Source organism: Hemitrygon akajei, chromosome 9 (assembly GCF_048418815.1).
Source record: "Hemitrygon akajei chromosome 9, sHemAka1.3, whole genome shotgun sequence".
In the NCBI taxonomy this organism is placed as follows: domain Eukaryota; kingdom Metazoa; phylum Chordata; class Chondrichthyes; order Myliobatiformes; family Dasyatidae; genus Hemitrygon; species Hemitrygon akajei.
This window is the reverse complement of record NC_133132.1, coordinates 145,834,923-145,852,145: the sequence shown is the minus strand read 5'-3', so window position 1 is coordinate 145,852,145 and position 17,223 is coordinate 145,834,923. Positions and strand designations below refer to the sequence as shown.

Sequence of the window (17,223 nt, the reverse complement as noted above, 5' to 3'; positions counted from 1 at the left end):
ACTCAGTAGTTGGTAGGTATGCTGGGAGCAAGCTAGGCACTTGATACTAGCCTAACTTTGGATTGGGACGTAACAGAACCACACCCATTTCTTCCCCAAAAGTGGTTCTTATGGATATCTGGTAGTTTTGTGTCCAACTATGGAAAACTGCCTTAACAGAAGGTATGGCTGACTAAATTGTAACAGACATTATTATCGTACTTATTTAGCAGATAGTAGGAATAATACTGCTACTTCAGAATCAAACTTCAGACATTTTATTGCATGTCCTGGGAATGCACTGTCCACTGGCAGGGGCAGAAACATAAATGTTCTGTCACAGATATGCACTTGAGATTTCTTCAGCTTAGGAGTTCTCAGCATCGACTGTTTATCCTATGAAGCCTTATTAAATCAAATTATAAATGATAAAGAACCCTCCTCCTGATGAACACACTGTGTTCTCCCCTTAACTGATGAATCTGTGTCCGTCTATGTTCAATAACATTTGGAAAAAGAAGTGCTGAAAGTCACAAGGGTATAGTGGGTGTTGGACTTCAAGTCACATCCGTTGACAAGAGTGGTTTAGTCATAAAGGACATAACTATCCGACTAGTTCAGTAGTCATCTGCAGCAGGTGCAGATGGAAGTTAACAAATTCATTCTCATTTGTCTACTTTTGGTAGATGTACTGTATCCTTCCATGAAAATAAGGGTAGAGTGTGACCGCATTGTGGGGCCAAAATCCTTTCTTCACTTATATTGTGTGATGCCTCTTTTGTGGTAAATGGAATAGAACTGCGATTAATCTGGAAGCTAAGAATAGAACATTTTTCTTGCTCTGTGCTAGTAGCAGAATTGTACTTTACCTGTAAACTCATGATGTTTGATACCTCTCCAGTTACCATTAATGCCAAGATAGTTAAATAAGTGCAGGAAAACACACCAGGAACAGCACCAAGCATGCTTGAAATTGAGGTCCTAACCTATCTACCAATTCCAGAATCAGTAGATCAGACTTGCCATATTCAGGCATGAATTTGAAGAACTAAATGGGGGCAAAAAATAATTCTAAAAGTTTAACAAACTAAATAATTCAGAGAGGCTTAACATTTGATAAAATAATTAAGTGATGTAAAAATAAAATAATAAAGTGTAAAAATGGTCGAAGTGGGCAAAATAGCAAAGTAAGTTAAAAGACAAGTGTGGCGATTCAATTGGAAAGTATGGGTGAATTTAAATCAATGTTTAAAAACTTGCATGGAGTGCAAATTATCTTAAAGTTCCCAGTCTAATGCTGGTTGTTAATCTGCCTTTAACATCTACCAAGGACCTGTGGTGTGAGGAGTGAATTCCTCTGTTACAACCAATTCAGCTCCAACTGGAATGATCGTATCTTTATTAATGTTATTCTCTCCTTGAGAATCTTTTAGCTACCATGTTATCTTCTGCACTAGTTAAGATATGGTGATAGTGATGCCACAGCACAAGTGTTATATCTGAGTGGGAACAGAAGTTCCATGCCCTTTGCCAATTTGTGGTTAAAAATTGGAAGATGCTTCAGCATTTTTGAAAAAAATGTAGGAAAATTCTGTAGGTAGAACAGTTAATAAACTTTGAAGTCATCTGGAACATGTTAAATCTGTACCTTTAATGTGCATTGGAGAAAGTTGTAAATGTTATTAATTTTATGACATTGCAGCATTTTGTTAATTTTATGTTCAGTTGTACTCAGTGATATTGCTGCCTGGAAGCTTGAAATGCTGAATACTGGCAACTTTCTATAGTTTTGAGGTGTTATTGGTCCTTCACAAAGTGATGAGGAGGTGTACAGGAATAAGTTAGATCAGCAGGTGGAATGGTGTCGCAGCACCAAACTTGTATTCAAAGTCAGTCAGACCAAGAAATAGATTGTGGGCTTCAGGAAGGAGAAGTCGGGAGAGCACACACCAGTCCTCTTTGAGGGGTCAACAATGGAAAGGACGAGCAGCTTCAGGTTCCTGATGCCACTGTCTTCTAAGATCTATCCAGGTCCCAACATTGATGCAGTTATGAAGAAAAAGGCATGCCAGTGGCTATATTTCGTTGGGAGTTTGAGATTTGGTTTGTCACGAAATACTGTAGCACGTTTCTATAGATGTACTAACTGATTTTAACTGGTTGCGTCACTATCTGGTATGGAGATGCCAAACCATAGGACCAAAATACTTTTCTAATCTGTGGTGGTGTACGCATGTGTTTGATATAATTTTATTGTATTAGAAAATAGAACCTGTTGATCAGTGTGTGACAAGATTTTGAGAATTTAACATTTGAAATATGATTGCATCATACACAACATTTAGCAAAGGAAATTGCTATAATATTGCACCCAAAATCAAATGTGTTGCTATAGCAATATAAATTTGTCTCGAAAATCTGCATTTGTGTCTTAGGCTTTTGAGCAACAGAAAGAAGTTGATGGTTTAGTAGATAGTTAAAGATCCCACAGAATATGATTAAATATCTTCTATGTATTGCATTATATATAATGATTGTCAACATCTCTTCCTCAGTATCTGCAAAATAATAATTAATTTCAAGGCAAAATAATGCAAATAATGAAAATCTGAAGTAAAAAAACAAGTTGTTTAAAGTTCTCAGCAGTTGGAAAGTGAAGCATTGTTAATGGTTCACGTTTGTAATCTCTCATCATTTTATGTTAGAGTAATAATTGGCTATTCATTTTGGTGGTATTGTTTTAGAAAGGTATTTTTATAGAAATTTTTATAGGGATGTCTGCTATCATTCAAAGCAGTTGACTGCAAATGAAGTGCTTTGGAATGCAAGAATGCTTTGTAAAATGTAATGTAAATTAACATTTTTTCACCGATGGTATAAGAATATTCCTGAGTGTAGCCTTAAGATTGTTTCTTGAAGTTACTGGGGACACAAGACACTGCAGATGCTGGAATTGGGAGCAAAGAAAAAGCAAACTGCTGGAGGAACTCAGCAGGGCAAGCAGTATTTCTGGAGACAGAGAGATGATTAGGGTTGAGACCTTGCTTCAGGACTGGGTACTGCATAGGCATCAGCTATTCCTAGTATTTTTCAGAAAGTTGTTCTGAAGTTTAATTTAACTTCATGATATCCAGGGCAGAGCATGGATTTTTAGCAATTCACCTCCACAAATGGCCTGAAATCAGCCATAATATCATGTATTAAGTTAGATCTGGTACAGGAATAGTGTCTCCATTCATTCAATGGGAACCTATTAATGTGATAGACATTTGGGACTTGGGCAAATTTTAGTTAATTTACATACATGTGAATTGTATTGGCCTGTGGTTTTTAACTGATTTAGTTCAATACTTGTTTGAATGGATTTGGCTGGCACACTGGCTTCACCTATCACTTGCCAGCTTCTGCTCCTTCTGCTGCCCCACCACCTTATTTTGGCTTCTTCCCCTTTTACAATCCTGGTGAAATATCTCAGCCAAACCAACTGTTTATTCTCCTCCACAGATGCTGCCTGACCTGCTGAGTTCCTCCAACATTTTGTGTGTGTTAACTCTGGATTTCTAGTATCATGCAGAACCTTTGTGTTTTTGAATGCATTTTGATACTTATGGTATGTCTTTGGAACACGAAGCTAGCACTAGGCTAAATCAGTCATCTAAACATTTTAAAGATATTTTTGGGTGTTGTATGTCAATATGATGGCATTTACATGCATGAGTGCCTGTCTCTGTGATTGTGGACTTCAGGAAGGGTAAGACGAGGGAACACTAACCAATCCTCGTAGAGGGATCAGAACTGGAGAGAGTGAGTAATTTTAAGTTCCTGGGTGTCAAGATCTCTGAGTATCTAATCTGGTCCCAAGATATTGATGCAGTATTAATAAGGCAAGACAGCAATTAAAGACAGCAAAACAAAAGAAAATCTGAATATGATGGAAATCAAAACAACATAAACAAAATGCTGGAGAAACTCAGCAGGCCAGGCAGCATCAATGAAAAAGAGTACAGTCGAAATTTTGGGCCAAGACCCTTCATCTGTATTTTTCTTTTTAAATACAGTGATGTTTTGTGTTTGTTATGGTTTGATGAATAAAACCTCAGGTCTCAGCATCATGTTCCATAATATTTATTTCATTTGATAATTAACTACAACTTCCCTTATGCTCTTCCAATATTGTTAGTTTTCATATTTAGTTTTTAATGTAAAATTTTCTTAGCAGCTTAATTATCATTGAATGCGAAACAGTGTAGTATTCTGAACAAATATTTATTATGCTATTTATTTCACTAATTGTTAAATATTTTCAATTGATTTTTCTTAAACAGCTATTCCCTGTATATTTATACAATAAACTTATCAAATTTAAATCTTCAACAGCTATAAGACTCCTTAGTTTTGGTTAAAATAAAAAAGATTGTTGTGAGAATTGTGGCAATGTTATTAATACTTAAGATAAATGACGACGATGGTTATATTCACTGTGCACTTTGATTGCTGTTGATCTTTTGAAAAAAGCTAGTAGAAAGTCTTAAGTGTTCAGATATCAGCTTGATTTTTGTTAATGTTATTGTGCTGTTTGTCATTTCCCAAGTTTTGTAATATTATTGACAAATTATCAGAAATTATAAGCAACTATGGTTATGCATCCTGTATTTAGCTCAACTGTAACTAGTGCACTTCTTGATTTATTGAGTGTCTCATGATGAAACTGAATAGAAGTGTTTGAAATTTGAAGATGAAGTCTCTGTAACCAACCCTACAATTTCTGAGAGTGGGGGGTAGAAACTAAAGAATATTATGACTATGCTTAGCATTATGGTTTATGTTTAGTGAGTATGTAATTTTCTGTAATAGTTTGGCTCTTTTGAAAGAGAATACAGCTGCTTTAAATTGTATTCTGAAGGATGTTAAGCCTTCAAAGCTGCTTGGTAAAGTTTAACACCTATCAGACTACGGTGACCTTCATATTCATGTTCAAAAACTTTATTACTCTTCGTGATTTAGAAACACTCCTTGAGAGCTATGATTTAACTCTTGTCACACAGCAGTAGACAGGAGATGCTTTATGTATAAAATTAAATGGAATGAGGTTCTGAAGAAATGCTGCTGCTGTGATCTATTTAGCAAAAAGGAAACCATACATTCATTTTGTAATGTTGTAAGATGTTTAGGTTCCATTTATTTAAAAAAAAGCTTTGTTCTTGAACGGTAATGATTTTTAAAAAGAAATATCAAGAACCTCTTTAAGCAGTTGTAATCAATTGTGTTTTTCCTGTTTTCTGAATTGTTAAATGAAGCAAACATTAGAGGAAAATAACTTAGTTTGCTCAATTATTTAGTGGGGTAAAGTATGTAATACTAAGGATGAAAAAAATCGATTTACTTTTGCTATTTTAATATGAACTTTTCAAAATAACTTGTTGAAAGTATTTGTACTCAAGTTAGTTAAGTGCTTTATATAAAATTAAATTTAAACCTGATTGAAGCCATAAGTTAGGAACTTGAGCAATCATATGGAAATCACTGAAACAGAAAAGATTTTCTGTTCATAATCGGGCAGTAAAATAGCCATGACAATGTTGTAATAAATTAGAAATATTTTGAATGCTTTGGGAAAAAATCTCTAACCTGAATGGTTATAAATAAAATTTAATTGGGTTTAAGTGTCTGAGCACAGTCATATAGTATTAAATAACACACCATGTAATGTCTGACTGAACTAAAACTTGCAAACCTGCCTTATAGCCTATAAACACGTGGTCAATGTTTCAGGCCTATAGGTGTAAAATTTATTGCATATATCAAATGTAATTAATTGTATTCTTTTACCATAATACATATTGTTTTTAAATATAGTTTATTTTTGAAAAGCCTATTCACAGAAGTTATCTTTTTGCTTTCTGTCTGAATGTTTTCCATGGGCTGAAACAGCTGGTGTTATTTTTCTTCAATTGCATCAAATGCATTTTTTAAAATAAATTGTAGGTAGATAAAAAGGTGAATAATCAAGTATTCCTTTTGACACCATCTGGCTCCTAACTTCCCCTCTCCTATGCCTTCCCCCAATCAGCACGCTACTCTACCCCAGTCATTACGGTAGTTTATTGTTGGGGTTGTGTGGTAAGGAGAGGATGTCTGGCTGGTTTTGTGGATGTCTACTGTCTATGGACATAAACCCATGGTCAAGTTTTAGTCACAGTCTCATATCTTACAAAAAAAGGAAGGATTTAATTTATACTGTTTAAAAGTTTGAAAAACAGCTTCTAGGAAATAAGTTGCCACTGTTATTTTGTGCAAATGTTTTCTCTTCCATTATGAAGATTATTTACTGATGATAATAATGGCTTTTTATTTAAAGAGAATTACTTCAGACTATTTTACTTTATCTGTGAGTAATGACATCATATAAATTAATATGAATATAGTTGGAATTAAGATTCTATGATATTCTCTTTGTTATAACTTTATTCAGTGGATTAATACAAGTTATTTCAAAGTTCAAAGTAAATTTATTATCACCATTGGCATACTCAATAAATACATAGAATAATAACCATAACAATCTTTAGATTTATTTTATTGTTGGCTTAGATTTTTTAACTGATGAGAGCTGAGTTCAGTCTTAAAAATTTAAATTGGTATTTAGTATGAAAATGTATAGTCATTTGAAAACAATGTAGCTTTTCAAATGGATAAATACAAGAGATCATGCAGATGTAGGAAATCTCGAGCAACACATACAAAATTCTGGAGAATCTATTTTATTGTTTGTTCCCCTCCATGAATGCTACATGACATGATCAGTTCCTTCATCATATTTTATGTCTTTTTAAATGATTAAAATTGATTTTATTTGTATTTTTATTTGATAGGAATGTTATTAAATACATTTGATGTATCTGCTCGAATAGATAGCAAATGGGGTAAATTAGAATAATGGCTTTAGTGTAATAAATAACAGTCCCAGTCTGCAACTTGGCAATCAAAAGTTTGTATTATTAATCAACAAAATTCTGTTTAGTTAAGCCTAGAGTGTATTCTATCTGGTAAATGGCAATAGTTAACATATTCTGACGAATGTCAAATGAGTGTTTTTCAAAAATGAAATATGTTAGATTTGATATTGGTGAGGCTCAACGTAGACTGTGAGACTGTTTCACCGAGCATCTACGCTCTGTCCACCAGAAGAAGCAGGATTTCCCAGTGGCCACCCATTTTAATTCCACTTCCCATTCCCATTCCGATATGTTAATTCATGGCTTCCTCTACTGTTGTGATGATACCACACCATGGTTGGAGGAACAACAGCTTGTATTCCGTCTGGGTAGCCTCCAACCTGATTCGATTTCTTGAACTTCCGGTAATGGCCTCCCACCCTCTCCTTCACCAAACCCCACCCCCTTTTCCCCCTCACACCTCATCTCCTTGCCTGTCCATTGCCTCCCTTTGGTGCTCCTTCCCGTTTTCGTTCTTCAATGGTCTTCTGTCCTCACATATCAGACTCCCCCCTTCTCCAGCCCTGTATATCTTCTATTCACTTAACCCCTCCCCTTTCCAGTTTCACCTATCACCTTGTGTTTCTCTCTGCCCTCCCCCACCTTTTAAATCTACTCATCTTTTTTTTTTTATCCAGTCCTGTCGAAGGTTCTCAACTGGAAACATAAACTGTACTCTTTTCCATAGATGCTGTCTGGCCTGCTGAGTTCCTACAGTGTTTATGTGTGTTTTTTTAGATTTAAATGGTTGCTTGAGTGAATCCGGCTGCCCACAAATTACTGCTGGATTTCCACAGACCTTTAAATTCCCTGTATCTGGAAGGCAAATCACAGTGGACCAGGTAACCCTGCAACTAAACAGTCAAGGTCTGTAGGGTCCCATGTGATGTAATTTGGGGGACATAAGTGAGCAAGCCAAGCCCTCAAAATATCTCCGGGATTTGTTAACTGTCTTCAAAACCCCACCTCTAGCCTTGATCTCTGTCGGGCTTGCCTCTGGTATTAAAAATCTATTAAACAATATTTTCCAAAGTATTTCTAATTAAAAATATATAGTGTATCTTATTTATTATTCCTTTGATTCCTATTTAAATCAATGGTTTTCAAGTCTTGCACTGTGTACACTTTGTAGCACAAGTTATGTGAAATCTCAACAAGCATTCTTCATTAATTTCTTCAGGTTGTGAGAGTTATTAGTGATTAGAATTTATTGCCTATCCAAAATTGTATTTAAATATGGCAATGAGTCCACTTCTTGAACCATTGCAGTCTTTCTGGTGAAGGTATTCCCACAGTGCCAATGGATAAAGGCTTCCATGATGTAACAGTGAAAGAAAAGTGATATAGTTCCAAGTCATATTGGTTTGTGAATTGGAAGGAAACATGTAGGTGGTGGTGTTTTAATCCTCCTTTACTACCTGGATATTTTTTTGTAGTTGAGATCATGGGTTTGACAGGAACGTTGGAGAATATTTAGCATATAGTTGGTGTGCGTTATACAGTGGCACACACTGAAGTTGCAGTACACTGGTAGGGCAGATGTTTTTTCTCTTGTATGACATTGAGTTGAGTATTGTTGGAGCTGCACTCTTCCAGACAGCGGTGAAATACTTGGTCTTGCCTGTGCATTTTGATGGTGGCTAGGTTTTGGGCTGTCACTTGCCACAGACCTGCTTACATAGCCATACTATTAATGTGACTGGCAGCTGGCTTTTTAGTCAGTGGTTTTCCTCAGGTTTTTGATGGTTCGGGATGTGGTGAAATCCAGGATAATTGGTTAGAAACTTTCTTGTTAGAGATTATTGTGATCTTGTGGCTTGTTTGCTTCATGTCTGAATGTTGTTCAGATTTTGCTGCAGGCATGTATGGACTTAGCTTGTTGTGAATATAATTTATTCACACCCCTACTTTTGACTTCATGATGCCAGGAAAGTCATTAAAAAAAAATTGAAGATGTTGGACCTAGGGTATTGCCAATAGCTCCTGCTATTGTGTCTTGAATTTGATTGATTAAACTTCAAGAAATAAAACCAGAGGTAGAAGTAAGCTGGAATGGGTTGATAAAGATGTAATGCAAATAAAAATTGGCTCAATTTATGATTCGACAATGTCAGGTGCAAATATACATGATCTTATTGCTAGGAAATTCACCCACACTGCAGTGCTATTCCTTTGTGCAAGGTATGCAAGGATTGTTTTTCCATGATGCCATTGGGCAGTTCAATAGTGAATGTAGTCAAGAAATCACTGGTGAAGCTTGGCCAGTTAGCTCAAGCATTACATGTTCGCAGGGGATTCCTGAAACACGCTGGCACTTCTATGGGAAAATGCCAGCAGTTCAGTGAAACCTGCATTATTCTGTCAAATAGAACAATGAACTAAGTAGAGCTCAGTTGTAGGATCAATCTACAATTATTTTCAGAATGCATCGCTCATCAGGCAAAAAGAAGGTAATGCAGAAGTAAGATGTATGTTTCAGAAAAGCAATGGTTTGAGCTATGAATTTTCCTACTACATGTGCTGTACTCCTTTTGTAAGGGAGCTCTCGTAAGTTTTATATAATTATTGTGAAGCTTGACTCACTTAAAGAGATTCAATTGAAGCTCAGATTGACTAGCTCAGTAAAATTGATAATTAATGTTACTATTGAGGAGCTATTCTGGTGTAGCATCTAAAAAGTCCTCGAAAATGTTTATATCTGATGTACTGAACTCTTAAGTCACTTTATTGCTCTGCAACCCAGGAAATATTTCTGAAATTGTACATCTCTTAGGTTAGACCAATGCAGAGATTTCACCTTATAGTAGTACCACTAAGTTGTGTAAACAAAATATGATGCATTTGACAAACAGCAGGGGAGTTCTGGTCAATATTTTTACCTCAGATAACAACACTAAAATCATACTATGGATAAAATTTCTGAACAGCATAACAATGTCATTAGAAAAATAACTGGTTGTTAAGTACTTAGGGACTTCCTGAGTTTGCGAAAGGTACAAGCTTATTTGTTCCTATATTTTTTGTCTTATTTTTCCTTATTTTGTTAATTTTTATTAATTTACTAGTGTAATTAAATAGTTGGTCACTATTTACCTGTTTTCAATTAGTGTTTTTCATGATAGGTTGATAGATGTAATAAGCTCCTGGTTTAGCTGTAGAATTTATAGGAACACTGGAATTTTTCAGTAATTTGAATATGAAAATTGGATGTTTCCATTTGTTTTAAAAGTGTTTAAATCAGATGGATACTGTGCAATTGTTATCAATCACCCTAAAAGGGTAAAAATTTTCCTAACTCTTCCCTTCATTATGAAGTTTCAGAACTAATTGTACTTTGTACTTTTTAAAGCCTACTTTTCATGATCACAAAATAAACAGATTTGAAAGTTTTTCTAATGTTATAGTTTTATAAACTTTCCACTTTAAAATGAATGACACCATCTTGAGAATTTTTTTAAAATAGGCAGCTTACTAAAATTGTATCAAAGAAATTTAAAATGTTGAACTTATCCTGTGAATAACAATGAAAAACATTAGAGTTCAGTAAGTGTAGGTATATGGGTTTAGTACAGTTTATTTGTTGTTTATGGATTGAGGAGAATTTTACATGGAATGTGACTTTTAAAAACCTACATGAGCACCTATGAGTGATTAAAATGGTGATATTATTCTTTAACAAAATCTCATATTACAAACATTTGTTAGCAGTTTGTTAATATAGGACATGCTTCTGTATTTTAATTAAAGAAGCGATTTCCACTCCTAAGTGTTTCATAACCTTTGCCCCTGATGAAAAATGATTATATGTTTCAAATTGAATTGTATTTGTTATTTTACATGCATGAACAGAAGTTGCAGATCATTTTAAAGATTAATGCCATGTATGTATAAATATTGTAGGACTGACTGCTGAGGGTATTGGTAAAGTTTAAGCTCCAAGTAGAGAATATATATAAAGAATAATATTATAGTGGTGGGCATATAGCATTTTAGTCTTTTTTGTAGTATAATGAAAACATAAGTAATGTGCATCATTTTTAAAACTACACATTTCAGTCCAGCTATGCTCTGAGATGTATGACCCCATCCAACTGCTCTTTGAAAGTACTAACAAAATAGAATCTTCGCAGATGTAAACCTGCATTATCTGCTATAAATATTTTAATAATGTGGTTTAGCTACTCTGCGGATGTTATGCCTCATGATTTACATAACAATTTATAATATTCTGTTGATTTGGCACCTGTTTTCTAAAGGAACCATTTCCTTAATTTCTTGTAATCTTTTTGGAACATCACTTTGTTAGCAAATGCCATAGCAGTCCTGTGTTCTGCCTGTTTACATTACGCTGAAGAAAAATAGGATGAACATTTTGTCTGCACACATGCGGATTGTGTAGGGAATGCAGAAGTAATGAAATTACATCTTGTTGGGATGTGTAATTGTGAAGTCAAAAGAGAAGCATGACTGTTTGCCATCATCGATTGGATGAATCATTAAACTGTCTGTATAACTTCCTAGGATGTTTCTTCATAATAGTAAACAGTATGTGTGCAACATGCTACCACCTGCCTTTGTTTTATTGACATCCTGTGCTTGGGATTAGATTGTTTTTATTCTAATATTTCTGTTACATGCAAAGCCCCATTTGAGGGATCAAAGTTTCAGCTGAACAAAAACTCTTCCTTTTGGTAATCTATAGTGCTTAGTGATGACAAATAACCATATGAACTCATTAAATTTAATTGGGAAAATCCAATTACTGCTTGAACCTTTAACAAAGCTCGTACCCCACTTCCATCCTTCACCCCAGCATTGGTCTTTGAAGTAGCACAAGAATCTCCCTAAAAATTGTACAATTTCTGTAGATTACCTAGATATGAGTATACTTCTGTTAGCATTCTTAGTAAAATCTTGTTTGGTGTTTTCAATCATAAGATTTGTTTATTAAGGTAGGAAACTTGTTAATTTGCTGCAGTGCATTTTTTTGCCAATGAGTTTCTGATGTAGTCACTACAGACAAATTAGAAACACTTCCTTTAATTTCAATCAAAATGAGTCTTATTAATATTACTGTAAATTGTAGCTGTCTTGAAGCTGTGCAAAAGATTTAAATGGTGTCATTGTTTCTAAATTTAGTCGTATCAGTTTCAGTGAAAACTAAGTTCAATAAAATCTAAATGCAGTTACATGTGTGAAAAACATACAACTATTTCCTTACAAATATTAGCAACCATGTTAGTGGTCAGAAAGTAAAGTGACCCAGCTGTTTGGGGTTGGTGGAGATTGTAGTTTTAAAGCAATTAAAGAAGACTAGTCTAGGTTTGCCGTGAACCCACAAATCCACGGAATAATGAAGGTATCAGGAGTCTTTGTATATGTCTGCTATAAAATTATGATCAATTTAATATGTTATTTTATATAAGGTTTGTAAGTACAATGTTTTTATAGCTTTTTGTTTCATGTGTTCTTTCCATTTAGTAATCAAGTATTTAAAATGAAGAAATTATCAATAACATATTTTACAGACTCTATCTATTTTGTTTGTTATATGCTATTTTATTCTGGGGGGGACAAATACCACAGGAATGTTGGATTGAATAAGATATGTTATTGAAAAATAGACATAATTTATTTTCATAAAGCAAATTTTACACTTTGGCTTTTCAAAGCATATTTCAATTTGAGGTGAAAACAGAAACATGTTCTTTGCATTTTATTGACAAAAGTTTTGTAAGTTTGCATTTTGTAAACTTCAAGTTTATGAAACGTTGTTTTGTATTCGAAGTTAGCAAATTAATAGTTTATAGAAACATGTCCCAAAGAAGAATATTTTGAGTAAAATTTCATATCTGGTCTAAGAGAATACATAAGATGTGGACTCACCCCAGAAGAAGTTTTGCTGACATGATGCAACTGAGCTGAATAGGCTGTTAGATGCCATAGTCCTCTTTTCACATATACTTTATGCCTGTGGTTTTGGTGTCCCTCGAAGTCTTAAACTGAAAATATAACCATTGCAGAGGAAGTTTAAGAGCTTGCCAGCAGTGCTTAGGTGAGCTGCTTGATGTCATTAGCTTTTTTGGCCACAAAATAACATACAACATGCAAAAAAAGACAAATAAACATTTGATGGACAAGTATTTACAGTAAAGACTGTGGTTAGCAAACACTTACTGACAGAATTGGTCTTGGTGGCTGGTAGTGACCTGCGGAGATTAACCATTTAGGACCAGAGGTTCTCTCGTCGTCCTGGAGAGCAAGTTGCACCGCACTTGTGGTTCTGTGGTTGTTTATGAGGCGAATGAAGCATTCACACAATCCAAAAAGCATAAGCTTTAAACTCTTCATGTGCTCTTACTGGAGAAACTGAATCACATGGCTTGTGACATCATGACATACAAGTAGGACGGGGCAGCCTATCCCTGTGGGTTTTTGACAAAGGACTCGTGGTAGACTCTTCCTGGCATAAAGAGGGACCAGCTTTAATTTATATGACTCATGGGGATTTGGACAGCATTACAAACACTGTGAAGAGAAGAAAAAAAAGAACAAATTCATATACAGATGAAGCATATAGGCAGCAGGAATGACTCGCACTGTTCAGTTTAGTCTTACTAATGCATTGTTATATGGGTAGTAAAATGAACTTGCTGACAAAGGTGCTATGTGAAACTCTGAAGATTGGCAATAATTTAAATAGTTTATTTAGTCACTATTGAATTTGTATGCTTTATATTTCTGTCTTTGATTGTGATTTTTTATAGTCTCATTGCTGGCATTGTGTTATTTTTCTAAAATTTGGTTGAAGCAGCAGAGAATTGCCTGTTTTGCATTTTCGTATGGAAGTACAAGCCTCTGGATTTCTATCAAGACTTGGTGTAAATGATGATTTTGGTGGGAATTCTGACTAATGAAAATTAAGTATAGTGAATGATTAATCTATTTAAGTTCAATGTAAAATATATTTCATTTGTGTAACTAATGATCAGAAATTGTATTACTGTTTATTGCATGAACCATAATTATCACAGAGACCACATCTGCAGTTTTACAGCAAGAGATGGAGGCTTTGCATAAAATGCATTAGTACACATCTTAGCAACTTCTCTAAACTTTGACATTTATCATATTCAATATAAGTGGTAAGACTCCTTTGCTTAAAATAGTACCATCTTTTATGAATGATTATTAAATATTCCCTATGTCAGTAATTGTTGAAGTTTGTGATTTGTGATTGCGTGTAACTTAGATTTGTGTTTTATTTGAATAATAAGTTCACACTATTAAAGTACTTTAAATAGTAATATAGGATCGGAAGATGTTGAATCCTTGTGGGTTGAGTTAAGAAACTACAAGGGTAGAAGGACTCTGGCAATTATATTCATGCCTGTCACAGTAGCTGAGGTGTGGACCACAGATAACAATGGGAAAGAGAAAAGGCGTGTCAAAAGGGCAATGTTACGATAATCATAGGAGATTTCAACATGCAGATCAATTGGGAAAATCAGGTTGGTAATGAATTGCAAGAGAGTGAGTTGGTTGAATGTCTACAAGACAGCATTTTAGAGCAGTTTGTTGTAGAGCCTAACAGAGCCAGGCTGGATTGGTTCTTATGTAATGAACTGGAGGTCATTAGGGAGCTTAAGGTAAAAGAACTCTTAGGAGTCAATATGATTGAGTTCAACTTGAAATTTGACAGGGAGAAAGTAAAGTCTGATGTGGCAGTATTTCAGTGGAGTAAAGGAAATTACAGTGGCTGTAAGAAAGGAGCTGGCTAAAGTAAATTGGAAAGAGAAGCTGGCAGGGATGACAGCAGAGCAGCAACGGTGTGAGTTTCCTGGAAAAATGAGGAAGGTGCAGGATAGATGCATTCCAAAAATGAAGAAATACTTAAATGGCAAAACAGTACAACTGTGGTTGACAAGGGAAGTCAAAGCTAATGTAAAAGCAAAAGAGAGGGCATACAACAAAGCAAAAATTAGCAGGAAGATAGAGGATTGGAAAGCAACTAAGAAGATTATTAGGAGGGAAAAGATGAAATATGAAAGCAAACTAGCAAACAATATCAAAGTAATAGTAAAAGCTTTTTCAAGTAAGTAAAAAATAAAGGAGCATGGTTTCCCTAAGGGAAAATCTTGCTTGACGAACCTGTTGGAATTCTTTCAGGAAATTACATGTAGGAGAGATAAAAGGGATGCAGTGTATGTTGCATATTTGGACTTTCAGAAGGACTTTGACAAGGTGCCATGCATTACGCTGCTTACCAAATTAAGAGCCCATGGAATTACAAGAAAGTTTCTGACATGGTTAGAGCTTTGTCTGATTAGTAGGAGGCAGCGAGTGGGAATAAAAGGATCCTTTTCTGGTTTGTTGCCAGTGAGTAGTGGTGTTCTGCAGAGGTCAATGTTGGGACCACTTCTTTTTATGCTGTATATCAGTGATTTAGATGATGGAATAGATGGATTTTTTTGAACCAAGTTTGCTGATGAAATGAAGATTGGTGCAGGGGCAGGTAGTATTGAGGAAACAGGTATCTTTGAGGATATAACGAGTGCAGTGGATAGAGGGGAGCAGATGGATGTTATTTACATGGATTTCCAAAAGGCATTTAATAAGGTGCCACATAAAAGACTTACCCATAAGAATTGTGGGTGATGTATTAGCATGGACAGAGGAGTGGTTAACTAATAGAAAGCAGAGAGTTGGGATACATGGGTGCTACTCTGGTTGGCAATCAGTGGTGAGCGGTGTGCTGCAGAGGTTGGTGGAGGGCCAGCAACTGTTCATGGTATACATTACCGTTCTGGAAGAGGGGATGGAGTGTAGTTTGCTGCTAATACTGAATTCAGTGGAAAAGCAAGTTGTGCAGAAGATATGGAGAGTCTGCAGAGAGATATTTAAGAGACTACTAGACAGGTATATGGAGGAATTTAAGGTGGGGGGTTATATGGGAGGCAGGGTTTAAGGGTCGGCACAACATTGTGGGCCAAAGGGCCTGTACTGTGCTGTACTATTCTATGTTCTATATAGGTTAAGTGAGTGGAAACGGGTCTGGCACATGGAATGCAATGTTGGTAAATGTGAGGTCATCTACTCTGGAAAGCAAAAGGGGAGAGAAGATTATTATTTAAATGGTAAACTCACTTTTAACATTTAAGAAAAACTTAGCCAAGTACATGGATGAGAGGGGTATGGAGGGATATGGTCCAGGTGCAGGTCAGTGGGACTAGGCAGAAAAATGCCTAGCCTCACTGCCAAAAACCCCACAGCCACGAAGGGCCAAAAGGCCTGTTTTCTGTGCTGTAATGTTCTACGGTTCTATGGTAAAACATTTTCAGCTTGCTGTTGTGCAGAGAGACTTGGGAGTGCTTGTGCATGAATCACAAAAGGTTGATTTGCAGGTACAGCAGGCTATCAAGATGGCAAATGGGATGTTGGTCTTTATTGCTGGAGGGATTGGATTTAAGAGCAGGGAGGCTCTGCCTCAACTGTACAGGGTGCTGGTGAGGCTACACCTTGAGTACTGCGTGCAGCTCTGGTCCCTTTACTTGAGGAAGAATATATTGATTTTGGAGGTGGTGCAGAGAGGGTTCACCAGGTTGATTCCAGAGATGAGGGGGTTAGACTATGAGGAGAGATTGAGTCACCTGGGACTGTACTTGCTGGAATTCAGAAGAATAAGAGGAGATCTTATAGAAACATAAAATTATGAAAGGGATAGATAAGGTAGAGGCAGGAAATTAGTTTGCACTTATAGGTGAAATTAGAACTAGGGGACATAGACTCAAAATTTGGGGGAGTAGATTTAGGATGGAGACAGAGAGGAACTGCTTTTCCCAGGGGATGGTGAATCTGTGGAATTCTCTGCCCAATGAAGCATTGGAGGCTACCTCACTAAATATATTTAAGACAAGGTTGGATAAATTTTTGCACAGTAGGGGAATTAAGAGTTATGGGGAAAAGGCAAGTAGGTGGAGATGAGTCCATGCCCAGATCAACCATGATCTTATTGAATGGTGGAGCAGGCTTGATGGGCCAAATGACTTACTTCTATTCCTATTTCTTATGTAGGTAGGGTGCAGAAGGACTTAGATAGATTAGGAGTATTGGCAATAAAGTGGAAAATGAAACACAATGTTGGAAAATGCATGGTCATGCACTTTGGAGGTAAAAATAAATGTGCAGACTATTTTCTAAACGGGAAGAGAATCCAGACATCTGAGATGCAAAGGGACTTGGGAGTCCT

The 17,223-nt window shown here is 35.8% G+C and overlaps 2 protein-coding genes across 5 annotated transcripts in view; one reads left to right on the top strand and one right to left on the bottom strand.

Moving 5' to 3' along the window:
• Nucleotides 1-13,266, bottom strand: part of LOC140733623 (runt-related transcription factor 2-like) — a 165,985-nt gene extending 152,719 nt beyond the window's left edge. For both annotated transcript variants that reach the window (XM_073057202.1, XM_073057203.1), the window contains exons 1-2: nucleotides 13,152-13,266; nucleotides 12,861-12,976 (exon numbers count right to left, since the gene is read on the bottom strand). In XM_073057202.1, the coding sequence (XP_072913303.1) occupies nucleotides 12,861-12,918 (58 nt within the window). In that variant the 5' untranslated portion in view covers nucleotides 12,919-12,976; nucleotides 13,152-13,266. The remainder of the gene's footprint in view (nucleotides 1-12,860; nucleotides 12,977-13,151) is intronic.
• Nucleotides 1-17,223, top strand: part of supt3h (SPT3 homolog, SAGA and STAGA complex component) — a 398,081-nt gene that overhangs the window by 64,413 nt on the left and 316,445 nt on the right. The window lies entirely within an intron of this gene.